This window comes from Coregonus clupeaformis, chromosome 28, assembly GCF_020615455.1.
Source record: "Coregonus clupeaformis isolate EN_2021a chromosome 28, ASM2061545v1, whole genome shotgun sequence".
In the NCBI taxonomy this organism is placed as follows: domain Eukaryota; kingdom Metazoa; phylum Chordata; class Actinopteri; order Salmoniformes; family Salmonidae; genus Coregonus; species Coregonus clupeaformis.
In genome coordinates, this window is record NC_059219.1 from 35,580,996 (window position 1) to 35,603,563 (window position 22,568).

Here is a 22,568-nt window from a genome sequence, read left to right on the forward strand (position 1 = left end):
TGAAACAGGCTTTATTATACTCAAATTAGACAGCACTGAATATTATGTTGCTATTATTTCCCCTCTAGGGACTGGAACTGGATAATATTTTAATAATTTCCTCCCATAAAATGACCTGCCCTATCCAGTAGCCTACACTAACTCTCACTTTACTGACAGCTGGAAATGCAATTTCACCCTCTTCCATGGCTGTTATCTACAAATGCATTTGGAGACTGTTTTTTAATTTACAATGATTACATCAAGATAGCTAGCTAATAGGAAGTTAGCTAGCTGATGACATTTAATTCACTTAGCTAAACAGTGTGTAAAGTTAGCTAGCAGCTCAGTTTAGTTAGCTTACAAAGTGGCCAACTGTAGCCAGCCAGCTAGCTGGCTAATAATACATAGTTTACATGTTAAAAATGTATTTACTTACTTAAATAGGTTCTCCCACTGCCTCTGTTTTTTGGGTCCTTACAAAAACAAAATAATGGGTAATCTTCACGATATTGTCGGTGGTAGCAAAGCGCAGCCATGTGGATGAATGGAGACAAGGAAAAATGTGTGTTTGTCACCAGAGTGGTTTAGAACGTGTTGTGACTTTACCAGCGTAATCCAATTTCAATAAATATAAACCACACTTTGTAACTTCAAAACTAGCACTTAAAACTAGCATAGGCAACAACTACCCGGACGGAAAACAGTGATGAACATAACACACAGCACCCCTTCTACGGGCGTGTAGGGGAGGGTTCTTGAAACCCGTTTTTGCAATACAATATACTCCAGACCTCCAAGGGAGGCGTGACAATGACGTGATTTTGGAGGCAAGGCAACGCGAGACTAATCTATGGGTAATAATAGAGTTGACGGGTTATGCTCGATCCACTCAGTTTTCCACCACAAAACACCAGAAATGGCCAAAAAGAGTAGAACCAGCTCACCTGCTTTTACATTATGATTTGACTATTAGATGTTAAATGTTTATTTTGAAAAATATATCAAAAGGAATAGAATCACCATATTAAAATGATAGTTTAGTTCACGTAACAGGGTTGACCTTAAAATAAGGGACGGACGTAAATTAATCACTAATCACATTAAATTAATAATCTTCAGAAATGACTGTCAAAGCAACACAATAATAAGGGCTTTATAATGATGGTGAAAACTTTGGGGTTAAGTGGGTTAAAATATTCCTAGAATCACAGAGGATGCACAAGGGACAAGACAAAATGCTGAATTTTGGCACTTTAGCAAGTCTTTATTCATATAAAAATTCTGATTTATTGAATTCTCCATGTGGTCTATATTAAAAGGTACTTCATTTAATATAACAGGCTTTTAAATATTGGTACACAATTTCTACTGAAAATATCAAAGGTACTCAAAAGGCAGTCTTTTTTAAAAATGGAATAACCCATATAGCATATCTTTATGTTGGCCAGTGTTGTAATATTACAGACATCAGATAGCAGATATGTTTTGTATCAGATTAGATTGTGATGTCTTTGGGAAGACAGGTTGACTGTGAATATAGGAGTCGTATTTCAATCCATCATCTCGTACTGTAAACATGACTGCCTACCCCCCGTCAGCCTACCACTATTCATAAACTCACCTAACAATACTAACTTTGCTCTCTTCAACATCAATGAACAACAAAGCCCCCTTGCTCCATGAATTTATATCTGACAACAAGCTAGACTTCCTCCTCCTAACTGAAACTTGACAACAACCTGGTGATTTACTTTCTCTTAACCAAGCTACTCCCGCTGGTTATGGCTACCTGTGTCACCCCTGCTCCACCGGCCGTGGTGGCGGCCTCGCTGTACTGTACAACTCTAAAATCAAAATAACTGAACTGTCTCTCTCCTCATTTGAATACATTGCTTACAAATGATCTTGCTCCATGACCATTATACATGTGTACCATCCTCCTAAAGCTAATCAATCATTTCTGTTTGAACTATCTAAACTACTCACCATTGCTGTCCCACTCCCCCCACTTGCTTGGCGATATGAATATTCACGTGGACTTATCAAACTAAAAACTTGCCTCTGATTTCATTGCTGTTCTGAACTGTTTCAATATTACCCAACATGTCAATTTTCCCACTCACATCAAGGGACACATACTTGACCTCGTCTGCTCTGTTGGCCTCAAGCTAACTCATATTTCCCCCTCCCTGTTCCCACTGTCTGACCACAAGATCCTTAATTTCTCGCTTACCTCATACTCAAAACATTGACAAATGCCTCATCTCCTTCCGCAACATCAAAGCTGTTGACCCCCTCCAACTCTCATCTGCTCTGCCTTGCCCCTTGACCACACCCCCAACTCACCTGATGAACTAGCTGCCCAATTCAGTACTGCTCCATCTGTCTCCCTCAACTCTCTGGCCCCCCTCCAAACTAAACCTGGTCTCCTCCTCCTCCCCCTGGTTTACCCATGAGCTCCGTGCCCTGAAGCAAGCTGGCCGCCGCCTGGAGTGCCTGAGCGGGAAGTCTGGCCTCACTGTCCACGCTGAAGCCTACAAAGTACACCTCTGCACCTACAGAAATGCCACCTACGTGCTGCCAGGTCCACCTACTTCTCAAACTACTTCAGCCCTGTGACGACACCTTCTCTACTCCTCCACTCAACTGAAACTCCTTCCTTCAGTTTTTCAAGGACAAGATCACCAAAATAAACTCATTACTGACTGATCAATCTCCCTCAGCCGCCAATCCCCCTGTCAACCTCCCAACCGTCACACATGAAACCCGGCTCTCTGAATTTGTCCCCTTTGACTCTCCCGAAATCTCAAAACTTTTCAAAACTACAACTTGCTCCATGGATCCTCTCCCCACTGTTCTCATCAAAGCCTGCCTGCCTGCCTGCTTTCAGTCCATATGTCAAACACATTGTCAAACTCACCCTCGCCCACGGAACTGTCCCCTCCAACTACAAAACAGATGCAGTCAACTCCATCTTAAAAAAGCCAGGACTGGACACCACCATCCTCAATAACCTCCGCCCCATTTCCCACCTCCCCTTCCTTGCCAAGACTCTGGAACCTACTGTTGCCTCCCAATTACAAACCCACCTGCTAATCAACAACCTGTTTGAGCCTCTCCAGTCTGGTTTCCGCCCCCTCCACAGTACTGAAACTGCACTTCTCAAAGTTATCAATGACCTCCTCACCTCTGCTGATGCTGGTGCCCTCAACATCCTGATACCCCTTGACCTGAGTGCTGCTTTTGACACAGTGAGCCATCAGATCCTCCTCATCAGGCTGGAGGGCCTGGGTGTTGAGGGCACTGCACTCTCCTAGCTACAATCATACCTCACAAACCGGACCCACTACATCTCCCTCAATGGCCACACCTCAGACTCAGCTGCGGTTATACAGGGTGTCCCCCAGGGCTCTGTGCTGGGTCCCTTACTCTTCATCATCTACATCATCCCTCTTGGTCAGATCCTCTGTCACTTCAACCTTAACTTCCACTGCTATGCCGATGACACCCAGATATACCTCAGCACCAAATCCCTCCTCAACCCCCCTCTGACCCACATTGAACCCTGCCTCTCTGCAATAAAAACAAAACTTCCTTAAGCTCAACAGTGATAAAACAGAACTCCTCCTCCACCCTCACCAAAGCTGGCAACCTCACCCTCACCACTGACGACACCACTGTCTCTCCCTCCCTCCATGCACGCAACCTTGGCGTCATCCTGGACACCACATAAGACAGACTGTCAACACCTCATTCTTCCATCTCCGCAACATTGCCAAAGTCAGGTCCTCCTTCTCCTGTCCTGCCGCTGAAACCCTCATACATGCATTCATCTCCTCCCGTATTGACTACTGCATCTCACTACTCTCCGGCATCAACTCAAGTTCCCTCCATAAGCTCCAAATGGTTCAAAACTCTGCAGCTGACTCCTCACTTCTGTATTGTCCATCCGAGTACAGAGTGCACCATCTACAACCCTTAAATCTTTCCATTCCAGAAGTGTCCAGACCAGCAGCAGAAAAGAACACTGTGCAGCCCAATAAAAGAGGGGAAAAACAACACCTCCTCTATGTTCTAATACTAAAGGGCAACTAACTGCAGCCTTGTCATCTGCTAGATGAGTCTATATCCCAATAAATTACCAGGGTGTAACCGGTACTCTGGCTACCACTGCACCACGTTTGAAGTGGCTCCTGGCTTGCAGTGGGTCCCGGCTGGAGCTGCCAGTCCTCCAGGGCTCAGTCAGTCTCAGTCCCTTATGGTTAGGACTAAGGGGCCACACTGCCCGGCACATCGCCCGCCCAGTTCTCTTCCTTCTACCCAGCTCCCAGCTCTCCTCACCTGGGCTAGGAGGGCTTTCCCCTCTCTCAGCGCTCTGCTGCACACACATACATACAGACACTTATAGACGCACACATACGGATGCTTGTAGACACAGAACCACACAGAACCACACACAAACACACACAGCCTCTCGCCTGTAGACACTGTGTACAAGGGGCACATGGATGAAAGGGGTTCTGTCTGTTTACAGTGTGCTCTGGCCACAATGCGTGCAGCGGCCTGATACTGCTCTGGGGACACGACACATGCATCCTGCTGGCAGAGTGTTCCCTCCGTTCTCTCCCTGAGCCTGTGAGACACACTTTCCTCTGTTTGTTTTGGTTCTCATTTGGCGTGGCATTGGCACAACCCTCTCATGCAGAGGAAAGCATGACTGGTGGAGAGCCACATGCTTTGTGGAGATGGTTTCAAACAAAGCACGTGTTGTGAGTTGAAATGCTACGGTGGGAAAAGTTTGTTGAGTCAATTATCTATGTGGCCGTGCCATTTCCTGACATCCAGTGTCCACCCATAAGTTATGAAATAAGTACTAAATGTACTGAAATAATGACTAATATTTTTCTGTATTTTATGTAATAATAGGGAGGAAGTCACATCTCATGATTTATGCCTATAGTACTGTATACACATATCAGTGGTCAATAGACCCCTTTAATCACTGTGCTCTAACATAAAAACTGCAGTGATTTCACCCCCTCACCATCATCTTCATCACACCTAGCTGCTCAAATAAGATGTCCAATACTGCTGTCTAGTGGCAAGAATAAAGTCAATCATGTTGAAAGGATTTACAGTGAATTTCCCATTTACTTGCATTGACTCAGTCTAGAATCCCTGCCTATACTGTCCATATTGTTGTTCTTCACTCTGATTGGTGTACATCTCCTGTGTCATCTAGGTGATGGACAGTTCCATGCCTCTGATTGGTGAGCACGTGGAGGAGGACAGGCAGTTGATCACTGATCTAGTGATCAATAAGATGTGCAGTGTGCTGCTCGGTATCAACACACCACAGCCCAGCGCTGTGAAGGTAAATCTCTCTCACCTCCTCTCCAGAGTGTAACACTGTTATGGATTTGAATTGATGATGTAGATTAGATCTCAAAAGTAATGAAGAATTGTTTCAAATAAGCCCTTGTATAGGGAGTATATCAAACCAACCATGCATCATGCACTATTACTGTCCATTTTCAATGCTTTTCATTTCACAGCCACAGACGACCCAGCCAAGAAGGGCCCAAGGTAAAGAGACCTCATCGACATCTTATCACCAGTTTGTTTGCTGTTGTGAAAATGAGTATTATGGTTGTGTTGAGAAATACATAGTAGTGCCTTGAGTCTCTGAGACGAAACATGTGTGTTGGCTCTGCAGGTGGGCATCGCTCTGGCTCTGGTTCTCCCTCCCAGTCAGCCCAGGGTTCTCCTCAGCGAGCCCGCTCAGCTAACACCTCTCCCAGCCAGGCCTTCCAGCCCGGACCCATCCCACCTCCCGCCGCCACTGGCCCCGGCTCCCAGAAACAACCTCCACAACTGAAGTAAGTAAATGCATCAAATGCCTCAAATCTCATCTCCATGGTCATAGCTGATGTTAACATGGGTGTGTAATACTAACAGAATAATATAATTAAGCAATAAGGCATGAGGGGGTGTGGTATATGGCCAATATACCATGGCTGAGGGCTGTTCTTATGCATGACTCAACGCAGAGTGCCTGGATACAGCCCTTAGCCGTGGTATATTGGCCATATACCACAAACACCCAAGGTACCTTATTGCTATTATAAACTGGTTACCATTGTAATTAGAACAGTAAAAATAAATATGTTGTCATACCCGTGGTATATGAGCTGATGTACCACGGCTTTCAGCCAATCAGCATTCAGGGCTCAAACCACCCAGTTTATAATGTCATACTGTACCATTCAAGTTGACTGGTACTGTATATTGGCCATATACCACACCTTGGGCCTTATTGCTTAATTAGAATTGTAAAGAAATCTGTGCTAAAGTACAAGATCTCTAGTGTCACGAACCGGCTCGTAGCCCGTAACAAATAGGAAAACAACGTGGAGATAAGGAATAACAAAATATGTTTATTAACTAAAGCAAACTATATACAATTAACAATGCTGTGAGTGTAGTCAGTAATCAGTAGTGTGAGTGAGTGGATGCGTGCATAGGTGTGATATGAGGAGTGTTGAAAGGTGCCAAAGCAACAAAAAAAAACAATACAGCCACAAAAATGCCACAACCAAAATCCAACAGTGTGTCTGCATGGAGAGTCTCTCTACAATTAATGGGGGGAAAGGTGTATTTATCCCTGGGACACAACCGAGCCCGTTTCTCTGACGACCCTCCCGGCTCCGCCCACCGACATCCTGTTAAGGAAAACAAGAACAAAGAGAGAATTCGGCAGACAGAATGGGAGGGTCGTTACATCCCCCATAAAACCGGGGACCACCAAGGACCCCGGAACACCACACCAACCATACATGCATAAACACAAACAAAATACTGCCCTGGTTACCCCTATCCCACTGTCCCAGCCAACCTCGTCCTCCCCAGACCTCAGCAACCTTTGCGCACAGGAAGCAACTTTTAAGAGGAAAGAAGAAAACGAGAACAGAAAACAGGAGCAACAGAACACAAAATATACAAAATAAACAGTAGTCAGTCACGTGGACGACATGCATACAGTCGGGGACCACGTGTCTGAGAAAACGCGTGTCCACCGATCAATAGGACCAGATTCGTTCAGGACCAGGGCGCACGAGAGAGCGGCTCAGCAACAACATTATCAGTTCCCGTGATGTGCCGCACGTAGAGATGGAAGGCCTGTAAAAACAAACACCATCTCATTAGCCTCTGGTTGGGACACATCACAGACCTCAAGAAGGTGAGAGGGTTATGGTCGGTGTAGACCACAATAGGTACTACACCCGACCTACACCTCAAAGTGTTGTAGCGCCCATATGAGTGCTAGCGCTTCTTTTTCCGCCACAGAGTAGTTCAACTGATAACGATTCAATTTCTTGGAAAATAAACTAACAGGCCTCTCAACACCGGACACATCAGCTTGCAGCAGGACTGCACCTGCCCCCACGTGACTCGCATCCACCTGCAAGGTGAATGACAAGTCCATGCAAGGAGCAGCCAGCACCAGAGTTGAGGCAAGCAACCTCTTTGCATCCTCAAAAGCCTGTTGACAGAGAGGAGACAATATGTAAACCGCCTTAGCTTTCAGGGGAGAGACTACGGTAGAGAAGTTCCTACAGAAACTACGGGAATAACCAATCATTCCCAAGAAACGCATCAGTTCCTTTTTTAGTAGTTGGCGGTGGAAAAGCATCAATAGCTATCACTTTAGCCCAAACTTCACCCTGCCCAACCACCTTACCAAGGTACGTAACGGTCGCCTGAGCAAACTCGCACTTAGCCAGATTGATAGTGAGGCGACCCGCCGCCAGGCGTTTGAACAAGGTTTGAATACGGGACAGATGCTCCTCCCAAGTATCTGCATAAACCACTACATCATCCAGATAAACAGCGCACCCGACCAGACCGGAGACAACCCTAATCATAAGGCGCTGAAAAGTGGCAGGTGCGTTACGCAAGCAGAAATTCATAACCGAATACGAGTACAGACCAGAGGGTGTAATAAAGGAAGAGATTTCACATGCCCTACTGGTCAGTGGCACCTGCCAATAGCCCTTTAACAGTTCAAACTTGCTCACAAACTTAGCTGCTCCGACCTGATCAACGCAGTCATCCATCCGAGGACATTAATCTGGCTTAGTGACAGTTTACCTTACGGTAGTCCGTACAATATCTGTTTGTCCCATCCGGTTTACTGACCAAGATGCAGGGAGAAGCCCAGCTAGAGAAAGAAGGTTCTGCAATATCACTCTCCAGAATGTACCTTCTCAGCATCCAGACAACGCCATTTCTCTGAAGAAACTCTATAGAACCGCTGACAGATGGGGTCAGCATCCCCAATGTCAATGTTGTGTTCTATTAAGTTTGTATGAGTAGGTGTATCAGAAAACAAAACTGGAAAACTTAGAATCAGACCAACCAACGCGTCTCGCCTATCAGCAGGTAGATGAGTGAGAAGGCTATCCAAAACATTCAGTGTCTCTGAATTTTTTAATCTACCCTGCAGTACGCAATCGTCGGGACCAGGGACATCCTCATCACCATGCACGGACCTAGCTTGACAAAAAGAAGAACCCAGCGACGTAACAGTACCGGCCAAAATAACAGGTTTACCGTCCTCTGCAGACTCACACTGTTCGGGCCCAGAGGAACGTGCATAATACGGTTTTAACAGATTTACATGGCACAGTTGGTGCGCTTTCCTCCATTCCAGAGTGGCAACTAGATAGAATTGGTCAGTGCACTGGTGCACAACCGTATATGGACCTTGAAACTTGGCGTGAAAAGGAGAACCAACAATTGGCAGCAGAGCAAGAACCTCGTCACGTGGACTAAAGTAACGAGGCTAAGCTCGCCGATCAAATATGGCTTTCATCCTCCCTTGTGAAGATGATAGCTTATCTTTAGCCATCTCATCAGCAGCGTACAGGCGTCGCCGGAAATCACATACATAAGATAACAGAGACTGAGGTGGCTCAGGAGACTTCCAGTCATCCTGGAGCACCGCTAGAAGTCCACGAACACTATGGACTGAAACCCGTGCTCTCCTGTGAAACCTTCCTGGCGGGTAACAGTAACCAAGGCAACCCCTCCTCCCAATCCTTATCCATCTCCGAACAATAAGCTCTCAACAAAGACTTGTGTTTAATGGAAACATTCCAGCACTCCTTGACTCTGCGCGTGATAGGCGCTAGCCAAATTATGTTTAATATGGAGCTGTTGGAGAACCTGACCAAACAGATTAGAGGTGAAATTAGAACCTTGATCACTGAATGACCTTAGGGATTCCAAACAGTGAGAAACTGAGTCAAAGCTTTTAGCACAGACTTAGTCGTGATTGACCGGACAGGATAGACAGCAGGAAACCTAGTGGTCTGACATCACAGTGAACAGGTAACTACTACCATTCTTAGAGCGAGGCAGAAGGCCAACAGTCAATAATCAGTACTCAAAATGTTGGCTGAGTACGGGAATAGGAAACAGCGGTACCGGCTTAATAGCTTGATTAGGTTTACTCGTTAAATTGACAGGTGTGACAGGTTTTGATGAACGCCGAAACATCCCTGTTTAACCTAGGCCAAAAGAAATGTCTCAATATGCGATTGTAGGTTGTCACGCCCAGATGTCCAGCAACATCGTTGTGGGAAGTTTTCAGCACCAACTCACGAAGCTTAACTGGTACCACAACCTGACTAATTGCCTCCCCCACAAAACTACTACCATGAGGCACCCATTTTCCTGGAGAAAATAGCCATGGGCGACATCTCTCAACTGTTCCACAGGCACACTTTTGTCACGCAACTCTTCTAATGTGGGGTCAACCCGTTGCTCTTTGATTAGATCAGAGCGGGGCACAGATAACAGGGAAAATAGTGACAGATTTCTTTGTACTATCATAATTTGCCGACACAGTGACCAGGTCGCCACGGCTCATGGAACGCGTCACTGCGCACGCAGAGAACACCTCTGGGAAACTCTGCGCGCTCTCATCGGGAATCCCTACAAATGACGGCTTACAGGAAATGGAGACACGACAGGCCATACACGCGCACCAGCCAAGTTATTCCCAAGGATAACGTCGATACCCTCAATAGGCAACGAAGGACACAACCCTACAACTACCTCGCCTTTCACCAGTTCAGAATCCAACATCAGTTTATGCACTGGAACTGACAGTGTTCAAACAGATTCCCCTAATTAAAACACTATTCCATTAATCAGTCTCAGCAGAGAAGGGTAACACAGACTAACACAAATGTCTCAGAAGCACCTGTGTCCCTTAGGATCTTCATTGGCACTAGGTCATTATTTCCTAATATAGACACAAAACCGTCCTTAATGAAAACAAAATAATCTGGGTCAATTGGGACTTTCACATGCACCTGGGCATGAAACGGAGTGACAGGAGTGAACTGATGTGAGACAGGCGCTTCTAACGCCGTAGGCCTAGGTTTAACGTTAGCGCGAGTACTGAATTTACCCTTAGCCCTGAGAACAGGACATTCATTTTCCCAATGACCTGAACCCTGACAGTAGTGACACACTTGACCAAAGTCAGCTTTACCACGGGAGCCAGGCTTAATCCTAGACGATTGAAGCTCTGCCTGTGAACCGGAGTATCTCGGTGGGCGAGACCCAAATCTTTCCGAACGTCCCCACTCACTCTGAATACGGGGATCTGCAAAGCCAGTTTTGTGAGTCAAAACATACTTGTCCGCCAAAACCGCAGCTTCAGAGACAGCCTTCACTTTTCGTACGTTAATGTACATGGCTATTCTATCAAGGATTGTGTCCTTAAATTGCTCTAGCATAATCAGATCACACAGCCCCTGGAAAGTTGTAACCACAGAGGCGGAACACCAGCGATTAAACTGTGAAGATAACTCTCGCGCAAACTCAATATGAGTCTCTTTGTCAGCCCTTTTTAAAGTTCTAAATCATTGGCGGTAAGCCTCAGGAACCAATTCGTAAATCTGTAACACAGCCATTTTAACCTTATCATAGCTGACACTGTCGGCTACACCAAGAGATGAATATGCTTCCTACGCTTTACCAGTCAACACACACTGCAACATTAAAGTGCGATCAGAGTCAGGCCAACTCCTAGCGTCAACAAAACCGCTCTTTTTGCAGCTTAACTTTAGCACCTTCCAAATCCTGTTTAAATTCCAATTCCTTTTCATACTTAACACGATCATGCTCAATCTTAACACGATCACGCTCGAGCTTAACACGATCATGCTCGAGCTTTAACACGATCATGCTCGAGCTTTAACACGATCATGCTCGAGCTTAACACGATCATGCTCGAACTTAACACGATCATGCTCACGATCAAGCTCGAGCTTAACACAATCATGCTCACGATCATGCTCCAGTTGTAACAGAAGCAGTTCTTTCTGCTGTTCAAAAGAAAGACTACTAAGGCTATGGAGTGGCCATTGTAGTGAAATGGGGAGACAGCTGGGGAGGTGGCGAGTCCTCGCCAGAGGCTGCCCCAGTGGTAACTTCCAGTATACCACTCCATCAGATTGGCCTTCAATATCAACATAATTTTATAGACGTTTATCACTAATTTCAACCCGGTAGTGTTCAGCGATCTTCAACAGCTGTTCTTTAGTACATAATTCTAACAGTTCCTCTTGTAATACCTTGCTAAAACCAAGTATAGAGTTTATTTGTTATAATTAATTGGTATTAATTTAAAAGGTGATCGAATAGCTCCTGATTTGTAATGTCGTTAATGCATTAATGTTTCAAAAATGTACAAGTGAATAGGTTGGTTTACTTTTAAGTTCAAGTTTCACACGTATCTTGTTAAAGTTTTGACCAATGAGGTAACTTGTTAAGTTGTGGCCAATGGGAGAGTGGACTGGTTACTGGGAAAGAAAAGAGAGGGAAAGGTTGAAAAAAGGGAGAGGAGAGACGTTAGTGGGGTTGGTGAAGGAAGGAAAAACGACGAAAGGAAACGATAAAGAGAGAACAAAACCATACCTACAGAGTTTTGAAGGGAAATCCTGATTTTAGTTCTATAAGAGAGTGATATTATTTCGTTAAGAAAGACCTAGTGGAGACTGAAGCTGCCGTCACATTGTGGAGACATTCGACATCCTAGAGGTTAGCCTAGCATCGTGCGAGACTTGGAGAGAATTGCTTGTGACGATCAACGAGTTTGGGTTTCCAACGGATGTCTGTTGCTGCTACGGAGTACTGGCTGCATTGATAGCTGTGTTCGCTGTGGATCTTGTGAGGACACCTGCACAGAACTACTAGCTATACTTTGCTGAGGTATTATCTACAAGTAGTGAGTAACTACAAATGTGGGGTGGACTTCAGGACTTTATGTATGTCGTAATTTTTTTTTAGCTCCAACGCGCGCCCAGGGTTTAAGCAAGCTTGCAAATAATTTGGACATGGGTTGTGGAAAATCATTGGGGTTTATTATTTGTATTTCTTTTGATGTGATACATTGAAAATGTGATTAATATAGATCTTGAACCTTATGTCTGTTGAATTGGTGGAGTCATTTACTGTTTCAGTTTAATTTAATGCATGGGAAAGCATATCCTTATAATAATAACCAAGTCTATAATCATTCTATCTGAAGTTAATACCCTATTTGTCATTCACCCTAGCAAGTTTACAATAGGGTTTCTTATTGGAGATGTCCTTCTCACCTAATATCCCATGCTGTTCAGATATTCTAAGTAAGGTAATATCGTGAGAGTCAAATTCGAGCCTGGTGAGAGGGTTACACTCTGATGCAATGCGAATTAACTTGTCTACATTAGACGCCATAGTCACAAATAACTATTAAAAATAATCTTACTCTTCCCCTCTGCTGAGCACACAAGACCACAACAGAAGAGCCAATCACACTGGACACCACAGGAGAAAGATGAGATATAAAGAGCTTCCCCAAATCCTACAATAACTCAACCCTAGTCTTCGTGCGGATTTGCGGTGGGTAATTACGCACTGTAGCCCGCTGGCATGGGAGAAAAAAAACAGCACGCCGGCAGATTCCACCTAAGCCACGGATATGCTCTCAAGACAACTGCTCCGTCCGCCACACAAAAATAAACAAAATAACCATGCCCAACGTATTCCAAAGTGGAACACGTCGCTAAGCCTAACGAAAAGAAAGGCTATCGCGCCGGGTAGCAAATAGCACTACCCTAACAAAATCTCCCACTGAGGTACACAGCCGATTGTGCTCACCTCCTCGGACCGATGTCCCAACAGCGGGTAAAGCAAGAGTTTCCAGCCTGGGCAGGGGCCTGGAAACTAACCAATATACTTTCCAACGCAGCACACAAAAATATCCACCTCAGTGGCTAGTTTAACAAACAAAAGGCAACCAACACTGGGCCTACCAAACATCACAACTTTTTTTTTTTTAACTGTACCAAAAGATGCAAACAAAACACCTAAAGAGTTTATCGAACACTAACTCTACGTTTTCTCCCAAACAAAATACTCATACCAGTTAGCCAAACAACACTAGTATTAGGCCTACTGCATACTTTACCAGGCAACGCACCGTTTGATAAAGTCACCGGACAACCAAAATAACTGATACGTCTCGAAGGCACTATACCAAACACTTATAAGACTATACAGTGAATACCAACCAAAGCGCATCCCAAGTAACATTAACCCATCATAATGCAACACAATACTATACGCAGAAATGTCTAGGAACCAACCTCCCGGACGAGCCCCCACTTGTCACGAAGCGGCTCATAGCCGGTGGAGATAAGGAATAACAAAATATATTTATTAACTAAAGCAAACTATATACAATTAACAATAGTGTGTGTAGTCAGTAATCAGTAGTGTGAGTGGATGTGATAATGAGGAGTGTTGAAAGGTGCCAAAGCAAACAATACAGCCACAACCTAAATCCAAACGTGTGTCTGCATGGAGAGAGTCTCTACAATGAATAAGGGAAAGGTGTATTTATCCCTGGGACACACCCGAGCCCAGGTGTGTCCCATTTCTCTGACGACCCTCCCGGCTCCACCCACCGATATCCAATTAAGGAAAACAAGAACAAAGAGAGAATTCGGCAGACAGAGTGGGAGGGTCGTCACACTAGTAAAAGTTCTGTGAAAACCTTAAACTGTCGTCTGGTCATTAAAACCTTTACCTTCTGGGTGAGTACTAGGAATATATCTACTTGGAGCAGATCTGTGCAGATGCCACAAACGGCTGCTAGATAGAGACATTGTATAAAGATTTTACCGTACATGCTCCTGTAGCTTGACAGAAATACTCTATTATAATCACTGACGCGCCCACTTTTGTTCCTGTTTAACGGCTGTTAATAAATGGTCTGCATTTACAGGATGCTCAGCTCCAGCTACCCCTTCAGATAATAATATGTGATAAAAGTGAAACTACCTCTTGAGTTTTGGTTCTCTCGTAACTCCTCTCTAGTTCAACGGCAGGGCGGCAGATAGCTTAGTGGTTAAGAGCGTTGTGCCAGTAACCGAAAGGTCGCTGGTTCTAATCCCCGAGCCGACTAGGTGAAAAATCTGTCAATGTGCCCTTGAGCAAGGCACTTAACCCTAATTGCTCCTGTAAATCGCTCTGGATAAGATGACTAAAATGTAAATGTATTGGCTGTACATGGCAAAGGGATTGTCGGTTGGGCAATTTGCAACAAGATTTCTCCACAACCTTTGCCCAGTTTACCTCCTGGCTCGGATACATTTCTAAAGTTTGACTGTATTTCTGTCCAAGCAGACAGTTGTTGGCTTTGCTACAATAAACATGAACTTGTGTCTTCTAAGATTAAGCTCCTTTGTTAAAATCTTGTTGGCCTTAGAGAGCAAAGTGCACTAGTGTATTTATTCCCTGTTGTGTGTGCTGTTGGCCAGCCTCTGTTGATCAAACTGTGCAGTAGCAAAGTTGGCAGAATATGAGCCCCTCGCCCCTCTTAACACATGCGCACACAAGCATGCATGAATGCACACAAACAGACACGCACATACATCTCCATGTTGCATGCCCCTCAGCCTCACTCTTTCACTCTCGCCCCTTGCAGCAAATCCCAGTCCCTCACCAACACCTTCACTGAGACCCTGAAAGGGAACGCCACGGACGACGAGGCCAAGGCAGAGACCATCCGCAGCCTCCGGCAGTCCTTCGCCAGCCTCTTCTCCGACTAACTTCAACAGACTCCTCATATCCATCCGCCTACTGTCAGTCATTAGCCATCGGCCTCCAGGAGAGCTCCAAGGTACTAATCTGTTACAGAGCGCGCTCAGTCAAGCTTCCTGTCCACTACTTCCTGTTCTTATCCATAAATGGCAGGTAGAGAGGGTCCACCTCTCAGAATCATCCGTCAAAAAAAAAAAAAAATTAAAACTAAATTAGGCTATAGTTCATCTTGTACTGTTTGGTTGGTGTAGTTGAGATGTCGGTTTGCATTCTATTTGTCATTTCATCAAATGTTCATCTGATTCATTCTTTTGTTTTGGTCATATTTGTGTTTATCATCTTCAAGGATGTTGATATACTTTGGGAGATAAAGGCAATATTACAGTATTTAGAAATGACCAATAATAGTGTATGGGCTAGGTTCACCAGCAACGCTTAGCATCTTGCCAGTCTCATTTCATAGAAATACTTTTTCCATGTCTTGTAGACCCATACATGTTGATTGGCTGATATAGTAATTCACTATATAATGATTTGTAATTTTGGCCTTTGATTACAAAAGTATTTTGGATTAAAATTCCTTGTATTAGGTCAAGATAGTTTAGGCTATATATTGTGCCTGTCAATTTGCAATTTTACGAGGCAGAAATATTATTCTAAGTCTTCCATCACAGACAATTCTTCCCTACGTTCTAAGCATTAATGAACTATCCAATGTATATAGCACTATGAACTTTATTTTATTTTATATTGGGCATTTGATTTACTACTACTCCCTTGCTGTGTGTTGAAAGGTGAAAATATGTACATAACACAGAGAAGAAGTGCTGACATCTTTGCTTCAATGGCTATATGATCAGTTACCTTTAATTATGTACATTCTGTAAGGTTGAAAATACTCCTGGGAGAATTACATTTACTTTTGATCCTTGAAGCATTGTCGACCTAAGAATAGACATGATTTGCAATGTGTTTATCTGTCTATAGCTTACATCCACTTCAGGAAATGACAAAGTTGTCTTGTACCCTAATACTCAGCAACCTATCTACGGTAACGATACTATCTGATGTTAGCTTAGTGTCCATATTATTCCCCCCCCGTACGGTTATCTCATTATAATAGGATAGGACAGACTAATCACATGACTGCCTAGTTTGTTCTTTTGACTTAAGTGCAAACATTTTAAGTCTGCGCCCAAATTGATTTTCTGTTTAGGGTTACATTTTTGACTGGTTCTATTTCATGGATTGAATATTGTCCCCATACTTTCTTTATAGTAATAGCACTTCAAGTCGCACTATCAGCAATATGGGTGAAATTAAACTTGCACTCCAACTTGATTTAAATACATTTTTAAACAGTTATTCAGTTTGTCTTTTCACTTTCAAACTGTATTTATTGTCCTGAACATATATGCCAATCATAGTAAGGTATTATTATCAAAACTGACAAAATTATGTGTTTGTATGGTAAAACCTGGGTGTTTGAATTATTTTGTCTCTGTTGTTGAATGTGAAATGTTTCTACAATTCAAAGTACCGAATACTATGAAAAGCCATAACAAAACCATGATTTACTGAAAATGTAATTTTTTTTTACAATATGGTCATGATGTTATTGATAAATCAAAATGTTTACTCGTTATCACTGTTAGTGTTAGTTATGCTTCAAATGATTCAATCATTTTGCTTCTACTAGTGTTGATTTATAGTGTACATGGGTATAAAGCTGTAAGCTTATGAATGCCACACATCCATAGTGATTTATTTACTCATTTGTTAATTGACAATTTCAGTAAGCAAATAATGTTAATTGAAGCACTGAAGAAATGCAGAATTGAATGGTGATGATGTCATCTAGTAACTACCTCAATTTCAGCAAGCTGTGCTGCTAGTAGTAGTTACCACTAATACTCTGAAGTGGGTGGAATTAAGACAAAAAAAGAATGGCTTTCATTTGACCTAATCTGTATGTCTGCATGTATTCCTACAATTTTAATCCTAACATTCATGCAGTAAATTTGATGTACTGTACTGTCTCTCAAGTAGTTATTCCCTGTGAGTAAAAGGCAATGCACCCATAGATGAGTCTATTATCTACGGTCAATAACTAAATGAATATGACATGGTTTTCATATCATGATTCCCATTTACATGTCATTGCAATGGAGAATTAACGGCAATAGCCCTTAAAATATGTATGTTTATTGAAGTGTGCACTATGCCATTCAACAGATGCTCAGAAGTCATCTACACTTCCGTTGAATAGCCACCCTCCTCTCTTATTTTCCCAATCTAACAGAACCTGCAGTCATATATCCTCTTATGATGAGCATCTGCTGGAAAGCATTGTGTGCCCTCGTGTGTATTAATGATATAAGTGTGGCATGAAAACTGACCCCTGGTGTGCCTCTGGTGTAACAATATTGTCATGTAAATAATTGTTATTGTCTGGCTGCTTATAATGTATGAAGTGTGTGACGCATAATGTGTGTTACTGTTATTAATGCAAGTCATTTTAACATTGTTTTGTTATTTTGTTAAGTTTTTATTAAAAGTGACATATTTTATTACACTTAGTGGTAAGAATTTAATTTTTCGTATTGACCATGCTGCTGGGTAGCGATGATTATAAACCCCCATTATACAACCATGTAATATCCCATTCTCCATCTCAGGTACTGTAGAATGCATATCATCATGTCCCCATTGACTTTGTCATAAGAAATACCCCTTTAGGATGTGAAACTCATAGAACACAGAGGACTTACAAGGTGAGTGCCCACAAACCAATTTACGACAACGTTGGAATTATTGGCACTTTCCGTTGTCTCTGACTGTCACTTTCTATTTAAAGCATACAACTTTATTAACTACCACCAACCCTCTTTCTGTTACTGAAGTCCCATTTGAAGCAGTTTCATAGATTTCAGTCTTCTTCATTTAAGGCTGTTACAGTTAGTCCTCTGACTTCCCTTCAGAGCACACAACTCTCAGGAGATTTATTGATAATCCCAAAATTCCTTCGACTCAGATTAGTAATTTATTTGAGTTGGCGTGAGGTCTGGGTCTAGTAGGTCATGGGTAGGAAACTCTGTTCCTGGAGTGCCGGAGGAACTGCAGGATTTTATCCCAACTAGTCACCACACTGAGCTACTTAGTTAATTGATCAGGGCCCAGTTTCCCAAAAGCATATTGAGGCTAAATTCATTTTAGAACCATAGGATCGTCTGGTTCTAACGATGAATTTAGCCTTAAGCTGCTTTTAGGAAACCGGGCCCAGTTCAGTGATTGCCTGAATTAAAACCCACCTGGTCTTCCAGGTCGGTTAAATAAATAAAAAATGAAGTGCCTGCGGCGTAGGGGATTGGCAATAGCCCGGGCCCATTCCAGAAAAAATAGTTTTCTGGATTCCTTACTTTCCTATGATCTGGATGAATAAGAGGTGAGTAAGTGTGTGATAAAGTTAATGTCTCTCAGTCAAGTATTCCATGACAGATCTAAAGCTCTTGATCCACAGGTTAATTTAAGATGAGGATTAAAAACAGGCTAAAAAACCTGCATACCTGTACATATCAGCTGAGTAACATTACACATTGGGCCTGTCGCTGGCCTCAGTCTCTATAAGGAGTTTTCTTTTTAGTCAAAGCACTCGTTTCAGTGCACTCCATATAATGAAAATGACCTCTTGCCCCTCAGGTGCAGGTGACTAGTGTGAGGTGGCATAAATGAATATAGGTGCTGAAAGAACCCATACCATGGTTTCACCCTCATAGTTGTGGAATGTGTAGAAATTATAACTGCATCCTCACTGTCCAATTCAGAGTTTTAGGGTGCCAGGGTGTAGACAAAGGGACTGCCTGTGTATGTCACTCATAAGTAAATCGTCATTAAAGGTGATGACATAAGGCCACAGAGTTATTTGACTGGCTTCTGCAAGTGATATTTAAAGGTGTATATGGTATTCTTTATAAAATACCTCTGATGGAATGTTGATCTTTGCATTCACCCATAATGAATTCACAAAGACGAGACAAATTAGGTATTTTCCAGATTTGTTACATAATGCTTGTAATTATTTATTCACCAGCAACATTAAACAAACATTTCAGTTTCACCGTTGTGGAAAAGCAGTGGTGGAAAAAGTACTCAATTGTCATACTTGAGTAACAGTAAAGATACTTTACTTACACTACCGTTCAAAGGTTTGGGGTCACTTAGAAATTTCCTTGTTTTCGAAAGAAAAGCAATTTTTTTGTCCATTAAAATAACAGCAAATTGATCAGATATTCAGTGTAGGCATTGTTAATGTTGTAAATGGCTATTGTAGCTGGAAACGGCTGATTTTTAATGGAATATCTACATAGGCGTACAGAGACCAGCAACCATCAGTCCTGTGTTCCAATGACACGTTGTGTTTGCTAATCCAAGTTTATCATTTTAAAAGGCTAATTGATCATTAGAAAACCCTTTTGCAATTATTTTAGCACAGCTGAAAACTGTTGTGCTGATTTAAAGAAGCAATAAAACCTTCTTGAGACTAGTTGAGTATCTGGAGCATGAGCAATTGTGGGTTCGATTACAGGCTCAAAATGGCCAGAAACAAATAACTTTCTTCTGAAACTCATCAGTCTATTCTTGTTCTGAAAAATGAAGGCTATTCCATGCGAGAAATTGCCAAGAAACTGAAGATCTCGTACAACGCTGAATACTACTCCCTTCACAGAACAGCGCAAACTGGCTCTAACCAGAATAGAAAGAGGAGTGGGAGGCTCCGGTGCATAACTGAGTAAGAGGACAAATACATTAGAGTGTCTAGTTTGAGGTCCTCAACTGGCAGCTTCATTAAATAGTACCCGCAAAACACCAGTCTCAACGTCAACAGTGAAGAGGTGACTCCGGGATGCTGAACTTCTAGGCAGAGTTGCAAAGAAAAAGCCATATCTCAGACTGGCCAATGAAAATAAAATATTAAGATGGGCAAAAGAACACAGACACTGGACAGAGGAAGATTGGAAAAAAGTGTTATGGACAGAGAAATCGAAGTTTGAGGTGTTCGGCTCACAAAGAAGAACATTTGTGAGACGCAGACCAAATGAAAAGATACTGGAGGAGTCCTTGATGCCATCTGTCAAGCATGGTGGAGGCAATGTGATGATCTGGGGGTGCTTTGGTGGTGGTAAAGTGGGAGATTTGTACAGGGTAAACGGGATCTTGAAGAAGGAAGGCTATCACTCCATTTTGCAACTCCATGCCATACCCTGTGGACAGCACTTGATTGGAGCCAATTACAATTACAACAGGACAATGACCCAAAGCACAGCTCCAAACTATGCAATAACTATTTAGGGAAGAAGCAGTCATCTGGTATTCTGTCTATAATGGAGTGGCCAGCACAGTCACTGGATCTCAACCCTATTGAGCTGTTGTGGGAGCAGCTTGACCGTATGGTACGTAAGAAGTGCCCATTATGCCAATCCAACTTGTGGGAGGTGCTTTTTTATTTATTTATTTTTATTTCACCTTTATTTAACCAGGTAAGCCAGTTGAGAACAAGTTCTCATTTACAACTGCGACCTGGCCAAGATAAAGCAAAGCAGTGCGATAAAAACAACAACACAGAGTTACATATGGGGTAAAAAAAACATAAAGTCAAAAAATACAACAGAAAATATTTATACAGTGTGTGCAAATGTAGCAAGTTATGGAGGTAAGGCAATAAATAGGCTATAGTGCAAAATAATTACAATTAGTATTAACACGGGAATGCTAGATGTGCAAGAGATTATTTGCAAATAGGAAGCATGGGGTGAAATCTCTTCAGATTACCTCAACAAATTGACAACTAGAATACCAAAGGTCTGCAAGGCTGTAATTTCTGCAAACTGAGGATTCTTTGACGAAAGCAAAGTTTGAAAGACACAATTATTATTTAAATTAAAAATCATTATTTCCAACCTTGTCAATGACTACATTTCCTATTCATTTTGCTATATTTCCTATTCAAACTCATTTCATGTATGTTTTCATGGAAAACAAGGACATTTCTAAGTGACCCCAAACTTTTGAACGGTAGTGTATATTAATAGAAAATGACTCAAGTAAAAGTGAAAGTCACACAGTAAAACACTACTTGAGTAAAAGTCTAAAAGTATCTGGTTTTAAATGTACTTAAGTACAGTGGTTGAAAAAGTACTCAACTCTCATCTTGAGTAAAAGTAAATGCTATATATCAAATTCCTTATATTAAGCAAAGCAGACTGCATATTTTTCTTTTTTTTTTTTTTATTTACGGGCAGCCATGGGCAAACTCCAACATTCAGACAATGTTTACAAACACAGTATTTGTGTTTAGTGAGCCCGCCAAATCAGAGGCAGTAGGTATGACAATGTGTTACATTGATAGGTGTGTGCAGGGTTCTACACTTTTTCCACTGGTGGCACTGGTGCTGCTACCAACTTTTTCAGTTGGTGGCACCAGCACATGATTTGGTCACACCAAATTGTTTATATATTTGTTTTAATAATTGATAATGACCTGGCCTGTGTCCCATAATGTGCCTGCATTCCATACAGAACCAGTCTAATAATAACTAGCCATCTTTTAAATTAGCATGCCCATGTGTTCTTACATTGATTTGGATAAATGTACTGTAACAGCAAAGAAAAGAGTCTTAAAATAAAGTGCAAAATGTATTTATTGCAGTGCAGATTTCGAAGTGCCATGTGTTCTATTTTGCAAAAATCCTCTAGAGGGCAGAATTTGAAAAAACAATACTTGAAACCAAAATGATACCACAGCAACAACAAAAAAGAAAGCGGGGAGACTGATTTGTCAGGTTTTCGCACTCAAAAACAAACTTTTTTAAATAGAAAAATAACTAAATTGGATGTTCCAAATCCACAACAATGCTTAAATCACATCAGGGGAATTTATTTCTGAAAATCTGAGAAATTTAAAAAAAAATGTGTGTACCCTTTAATTCAGGTGCTCACCAGCCAGACAGTTGTGTATGGCTAGTGGTGTTTCTACAGCCCACTTGTGATGGAGTTTTCAAAACAAATGGCCACTGGATTGATGCAAATAATCATGATTCTGCCAGGTAGGCATAGGCTACTTTGTAGTTACCTTTAATTGGCCTTTCCATCTACCCGAAAACGGTAAGGCCATCATTAGCATCGCTAACGGCTACACAAAGTGGTAGGCTACACACATAGGGCCTAGCACACAGCAGGGCTCATCATTCTGGTAAATTCAAGGACTTTTTCAAGCACTTAATTGTAATTTTCAAGGACCTACATTTTATATGTAATCGTTGTAATAGCCTATAGGGAGAAAAACAACTGTATGCAAAAGAGTAGGTCTATGCATTACCACTTTAAGAATAATGCATTTTTTAATAGGCCTACCCAATGGC

General features: G+C 42.4%; 1 protein-coding gene across 4 annotated transcripts in view; it reads left to right on the forward strand.

Annotated features, from left to right (window-relative positions):
* LOC121543698 (synapsin-3-like) overlaps positions 1 to 17,725 on the forward strand; it is a 169,504-nt gene extending 151,779 nt beyond the window's left edge. For 3 of the 4 annotated variants that reach the window (XM_041853832.2, XM_041853831.2, XM_041853833.2), the window contains 4 exons: positions 5,225 to 5,356; positions 5,538 to 5,568; positions 5,699 to 5,861; positions 15,035 to 17,725. In XM_041853832.2, coding sequence (XP_041709766.1) covers positions 5,225 to 5,356; positions 5,538 to 5,568; positions 5,699 to 5,861; positions 15,035 to 15,158 — 450 coding nt within the window. In that variant the 3' untranslated portion in view covers positions 15,159 to 17,725. The remainder of the gene's footprint in view (positions 1 to 5,224; positions 5,357 to 5,537; positions 5,569 to 5,698; positions 5,862 to 15,034) is intronic. The other variant, XM_041853834.2, reaches the window with a different exon arrangement.
* Positions 17,726 to 22,568: the final 4,843 nt, after the last annotated feature.